The 6,777-nt window shown below is 49.8% G+C and overlaps 1 protein-coding gene across 1 annotated transcript in view; it reads right to left on the bottom strand.

Moving 5' to 3' along the window:
- The window catches only part of LOC103780790 (pappalysin-2-like), a gene marked incomplete at its 5' end in the record, with an annotated part of 89,302 nt that overhangs the window by 517 nt on the left and 82,008 nt on the right, over positions 1–6,777 (bottom strand). The window contains 1 exon segment of the mRNA XM_008948480.1: positions 1,208–1,306. Within this exon segment, the coding sequence (XP_008946728.1) occupies positions 1,208–1,306 (99 nt within the window).

The raw sequence follows: 6,777 nt of genomic DNA, 5'->3' as shown, positions 1-6,777 counted from the left end.
CTGGTGTTTCCAGGTGCAGCAGAGCATGAAGGTAACACAGCCTCACCTCCTGCACCTCTTGAAGGAACTCAAGGATCTTACCAATGCTTATCAATATGTATACCTATCTATTACCAGTTGCCTGCAGAGCTTTTACACACACCAGGCTCAGAGCCAAGAGTTTTTCTTACTGTGGAAGCACCTTTGATTTTTCACAGCCTGGGCCAATGAGAGGCTGTAGTGTGTTTTTTTGTGTTTAAACCACATATTCCTGCATCTGCCTTAATGGAGACACAGCTGGAGGCTTGTGCTGCAGGAGATCTGGGACCTGGGTCTCCTGAGAGCCATGGGACTGAATCCCATGTCCTTCCACTGCAAACCCATCCTTTATTTTGGCCAGGGATCCACATGTCTCAGACCGCCTGAGAGCCATGCCTTGCTCTGAGATGTCATGATATCACTGTGGAGTTTTCACTCATCACTTGGGTGTAAAGCCTTTTCTCTCCTATCTCAGTTGATCTTCCCAGGATTTTATTTTTCCTTTTCTGTGTGTGTGCATATGTGATGAAAGGAAAAATGATTCAGGCTCCACAACAAAGATGAGAAGATCCAAATTCACATATTTCTGCAGTGAGAAATTATCTCATGCCCTGTGATTTGTTTTGCTGTTGGATATGCTTAGGAAGGATGGGCTGTGAGTGCTGGATAGCAAGTTAGGTGGGAGGGGAGGTTGTGATGGGAGACAAAGAAGGGTATGTGCAACCCCAATGCCAAGTTGTTCCTTCTACGCTATTCCTCCCCCCTTCTCTCCCAGGAGAACTGGGAAGCAAAGACAGCCCATAGCAGACGCTAAAAGACCATACCAAAAATCCTCTGAGATGCTCAATTGTATGACAAGGTGACTTCTGAGTTACCATGGCTAGCACTACATCCTGTGGAAGTCATTTCTCTGGGACTCATTTCCCAAAATGAGAGGGAATCCCATGAACCTCAGTGGGAGCCGGGCTGAGCTTTTGGTCCTGCTGGCCCAAGTCCCAGCCCTGCTGTTAATCAGTGATGATGTCTATCAGCTTCAGCTGGCTTTGGTTTAAAATCATGGGTTTGTTCTCCGTTCGTGGGAGAATTACATTGCAGGCTCAGTTCCACGGCCAGCGAAGCCAAAGAGCACAGCTAGCAGTCACCACTTAATCCTAAACGCTGGCCAGTGCCACGGAAGATGTGGACTTACCTTCCTGGAGGACAGTGTGGAGGAGCAGCAGTCACCCCCATCATACTGGCAGTATGCCCGGTTGTTGATGGTGTCGCACCAGCCGTCTGCTTGGAAGGGCTAGGCAGAGAAAGGAGACTTTGCTGAAAGGGTTATTCAAAAGCGTAAGGTTGCCCCCAAAAGCAGAGATCCAAGGTCCTCAGCAAGGTTCCCGTGCACCTCTGGTGAGGATCGGGGCCCAGTTCCACCGTACACAGCCCCCTCGTCAAAGCTGAAGGGCACCGAGTCTGGTGTCCTGGCTGGTATGTCTGGAGGAGCGGGTGCTCAGAGGGCAGCTGCTGTAGCTTGAGCATCAGAGCATTGTGTCAGGGAGCAAGAAAACAAATCCACATCACTAGAGAGGGCCCAACCCAAATGGCATAAGCCCCCATTGCCACCTCACTCAGTGTTTCTTCACAGAGTCCTTTGCCACCCAGCTAGGAGTCAGTTCACCACCCATCTGCTTGTCCGCCTTCTCACACCACTCTCATATGTCTGCAGTGTAATCCAGTTCTCTGCCCAGCTCGGGCAGGGCTCTGTAAGAAGCTGTCCCAACTGTTCTCTCCAACATCTGTCCTCCCAAAGAGCTTGGCTCTGAAGTTGAGCTTGGTGACCTGGCTTGGGCAGCTAAGTACAGAGCGGCTGTTATGAGGATCAATAGAGCATCCTGCTAAAGGATCAATCTCAAGAAGGCAGGTGCTTTATCTCCCTTTGACTGTGAGAAAGGTTTAAGCAAGGTCTGGAGTCTCTCAGAAGTACTTGCACTCAAGCCAAAACAAGCATTGGAAAGCACTGGTTGCAAGGACTATGCCTTTTCCAGAATGCTCTTGCTCTGGCTCTGACCCTAAGGAACGTGTCCCCAGATTTCTCCAGACTCTCCACTGGAGGTTCTATCCCTGTCCACAGCATGTGGCTCCACCAAACATCGCCAGGTTGGACTACAAGGCTACTTATCTGGTGGCCAGCTGGGACAAATGAAAGGGATCTTCATTAAGCACTGTCTCTGTGCAGGCAAAATCCAACTCTGCATTGAGCAGAGAGGGCACCAGGCCACTGATAACCAGAAATACTGGCACTAGAGCCACCTTCTGGCTTCATTCTTGACTATCTTTCTCCTCACTACTTTTTCTTCATGGTCCAAATCTCACCATATGTAAGAAAAATTGTGTATTTGAGCAGTGGGGGACTTTGCATTGCCAAAATAGTGGTGGCTTCTTTCTGCGTGGCACAGCCCAGTGCCCTTTGCTGCCCTCCTGTGAGTCACTGTTGGGTCTGCCTGGACAGCTGGGGCTTTGCAGAGCTCAACTCGCCTTGGTGCAGCTCAGATAAATGCTCCTTCAGTAACAAGCCTTCTTTACTTTCAGCTCTAACACGGAAACAGAAATCTGTTGCAGCAGAATAGCTTTCTGCCCAGAAATGTTAAATGGCACAAGCAGCCATTCAGAAATCCATTTTATTGTTGTTTAGTTGCGCGAGTCATCTGATCAGAGAAGAGAAACAAGTAACTGGGGCTGAGAAGCAGCCAGCTAGGGCTGGGAAACAATGCTGTGTGACTGGTGCAACCAAACAACATGCATGTGAAGCACTTGCAATGAACTGTCAGGAACAATCTGCAGCCGAGGTTTATTTATCACATCAGCACTGCCAAGCAGCAACCGACTGTGCTAACAGAATGGAGAGGCCATTCATTAACCAAGTGATTAGTAATGAAATGTTTCTCCTGCTCCAGGCTCAGTGATGGTAGCTACTGGCCCAGCAACCATGGCCAACCTCCAAGAGTACTGCTGTCATCAGAAAGGGCTCTTGGTGGAAACCTGGCTAACCCTTTGCTCATGGAAGCATCTGTCCCATTTCACTGGATCTGGTGGCCCAAGAGACAACTGGGCTTGAGAAAATACCTGGATACAGCCTTTGATAGAGAGGCCAATGATATCTCTATCACCCGTATCACCCCTAAATTGAATGACAGCCAGCTGAAAAATGTCACCACACCGTGATAGCTCCACATCTACTGCGCCAAAGCCAACACAGTCATAATGCAAGGTCATCTTTCAAGGTCATCCAGGCCAACCCCACTGCAGTGAGCAGGGACATCTGCAACTAGAGCAAGTTGCCAAGAGCACCATACAACCTGAACTGGAATGGTTCCAGGGATTGGGCATCTACCACAGATTTGGCCAACCTGGGCCAGTGTCTCACTGTCTTCAATGTAAAAAATTCCTTCCTTCTATCTAGTCTAAATCTCGCCTCTTTTAGTTGAAAACCATCACCCCATGTCCTGTGGCAACAGACCCTGCTAAAAAGTCTGTCCCCATCTTTCTTATAGGCCCTCTTTAAGTACTGAAAGGCCACAGTAAAGTCTCCCTGGAGCCTTCTCTTCTCCAGGCTGAAATTCATCCAGGTGAGTTTCACCAAGGTAATAGGGTTGACACTCCTCTTCCGGTGAAAAACACCAGTGGGTCTTAAATGATGGTGATCAAAGAGGGTCTCTAAGCCATGAAGCAGCCTGGAGCTTCAGGAGGGCCTGGGCAGGGATGCTGGGGCTGGCGGGGGCAGGGATGCAGGCAGGGGACCGTCCAGAGCCGCTGGCAGGGAAGAGCTCTTCTGGGTGTGATTTGCTTTTGCAGCCTTCCACGCAGCAGAGTTTTTCCCTGAGCTTTGCTCCATATGTCATGACTCACTGACAAAACAACACCCGCCACTTCAGTAGTTTCCATACAATTATGGGGAGGTTTGCCCATCCTGGCTGCACAGGTCTGAAACGATTTCCAGATCTTGTGTGCAAGGTGGGGGGAGGACAGAGGCAGGGACAGGACAGAGAAAGAGAGGCTCTCCATTTCTCTCTACACCTATTTGGGCTAATTGCCCCCTCCTCTCAGCCCGCCAGAGCCCATACCCCACCCTAAACAAATACAGGCTCCTATGGCAACACTTGTTGGGGAAACTTAACAACACATGCTCCAAATTACATTGGAAAAACATATGAGGGGAAAATAAAAAATGACTAATTGGACTGGAGGCTCAAGAGAGCCAGGCACAGAACTTGGGCACTGCTGTCCCTGTTCCCTGCCCAGTGCCTGGAGAACACCTTGACTCCCTTTGCTTTGCCTTGTCAAGAATCTACAACTGGTTTAGTCTTTGCAAGTAGAAAGAGTGAAGTAAGGTGCTGGTAAGTCACCTTTGAGGGCACAGGTGCCCTCGTACTTCCATCAGTCCTGTCTTGGTCTTGCAAGAATCATGACAAAGAAGGACAGAGGCGATGAAGTGTACTAAGAGCAAGTGATGTAAGAGGAAAACTTGTACAGACTCTGTTCAGCTTCTGCTTGAGCCATATGGCTCTGCAGAGAGCAGTGCCAGCGGTGGGAGAAGGGAGGTTTGCCCACATTGGTGACTCACAGAAACACACCATGATGTTTTAAGATGCTGGTGGGAAAAAAACCCCACACTAATGGCCAACTGTGCCACAGGAAGGCAATGGGTGTGATCCAGGGAAATGGCCAGCTGGGTTCCAGTCACCAGAATATGCATCCTCCAGCGTGGGGGGAAGAACGGCTGGTTGAAAGGGCTCATATAAACTGGGAAAAAATGAATAAGGTAATTCCTGCAACTGCTCCACGCCGCCTTAAGCAATTGGGAGCTACTGGGTCGGGCAGCCTGCCACCACGGCAGCCGGGGAGCTGGGCTGCGTCAGCGGATCTCCCCGCTCCTGCCATCCATCCTCCTTGTTTGCTCAGACAGGAACTGCTGCAGTGGGCATGTGTTAGCATGTGGAGGTGCAGCAGCTGGCACCGCTGGGCCTGAGCCCTGCTGGCACCGAAGTAGTAATGGTGAACCAAGTGCTTGGCAATTAAAATAGGCTAAAAAGTTAGAGGGTCTCAAAGCCAATAGGAATGAATTAAAAGGGAGTAAAAATTAAGTTTAAAAGAAAAAAGGAAAAAAGAGGGGAAATAATTGTAGACAAAGGAGAGATGTGAGAAAGGACTGGTTGGATCCTGTCACATCTCAAGCAGAAGCATCTCAGAAGGCTCAACTGTGCCGTTTCTCTCGAGGCTGCCAGGAGATGCCACGCAGGGAGCAGTGTCTGCACATGGTGTTTTTCCACCATCCCTGCAGAGCTGTCAGGGCTGAGCTGGCTGGTTCACTCCCCAGGGCTGCCATCCTGCCCAGTGGGTACCTCCAGTGCCATAGGTGAGGTGGGTAGCATCCAGACATTTTTCTCCAATTCCACCTTATGAGTAGAAAAGATGAAAGAGCATTGAAAGGATGCAATACAGTGAGGGAAAGATGGAGCAAGAAGAACAGATTACAGATACCATCAGTATTGGACATATTTTGGTGCTGTGATGGGTGTTTGATGAACATTATTTCCCAGGAATGCATATTTTCCTCTGGCTGAGATGATCTACAGGCCCATTACCTTGCTTTTGGTGATGACCTGTTCTAGATCCTTCAGAGGAAGGTGGAAAAAAGGGAAAAAAAACCCAAAACTTCAGCATGCACCTGGCAGTTGTGTAACAGAAGAGCTGAAAGATCCCTGCACTGCTACTGGGATGGAAAGTGCTTGGGATTTTAATCTGCCCATAGCTAGAGAAAGCCCAGACCCCAGTTTCAGGGGATCAAGTCCAGCCTCAATAATAAGCAAAATGTTTCCTCCCAGACTTCAGGAGGGTGCACAGGTCCCAGCCTTTGTGACTGTGCTCATCTCATCCGTGGAGGGTGCACAGATTGTTTTCATGTTTCTTCTAAGTCAGCACGGATTTTGCTGTCCTTTCATCCATCCCTGGGGGCATCAGTATTTGGGCATTGACCTTGAACCCTTTGCATGCTGAGCTGATTGCAGGTGTCTCCGTCCTTCTGAGCTGTCACCTTCGAAGCAGCCCCAGAGGAACAGGGGAACCATGATTTTGGCAGGAGAGACAGGCAGGGACCAGCCCTGGCCCCCACCTTGTGCCTCCGTTTCACTGCTGTTAACTCTGCTCTTGCAGTGCCTGAGTCACCCCTGGTGGAGAGATCAGCTGGAGGAGACAGGAGGGAGACGGCAGGGGAGACATGGCTCGGTGATAAACCTCTGTTGGGAAAATGTCTCTTTGCTGCGCATGTGGTCTTCCAGGAGCCTTGCAAGGTCTTCAAGAGCTAGCCTCCCAAAGGCATTAGTGCATGCTCAGCACCAGAAATGAGACTGTAGCAGCAGCCGGGGCTGGGCTCTCACCTGCCACAGCTGGAAACTTCTGCCCATTTGGTGAAAGAGGGATGCCAGTCCAAATCAGGATTCACAGATCCACGGGATGTGAACCTTGAATTGGAGACTGCTGCAGCTTTTGGGGTCTAAGATGTGCAAGAGAAGCCATGTCCCCACTCAGCCACTAGCCAAGGTATTTCAGAATGCTCTGGGAGGTCCCTGGGAGAATTTGCAGAGGTACTTTAACAAGTCCTTTGCAGAGGACCCTTTAACAAGTACATTGTCGAAAGTTTGGTTCACTTAAAGCCCTTATGCATCCACCACCTCATCTGGTGTCCCTGGAAATTCTCTGTCCCATCCCTGCTCACATCCC

Source organism: Merops nubicus, unplaced genomic scaffold (assembly GCF_000691845.1).
Source record: "Merops nubicus isolate BGI_N331 unplaced genomic scaffold, ASM69184v1 scaffold1061, whole genome shotgun sequence".
Taxonomy (NCBI): domain Eukaryota; kingdom Metazoa; phylum Chordata; class Aves; order Coraciiformes; family Meropidae; genus Merops; species Merops nubicus.
Note: the sequence above shows the minus strand (reverse complement) of the source record. Positions and strands in the feature narration are given on the sequence as shown.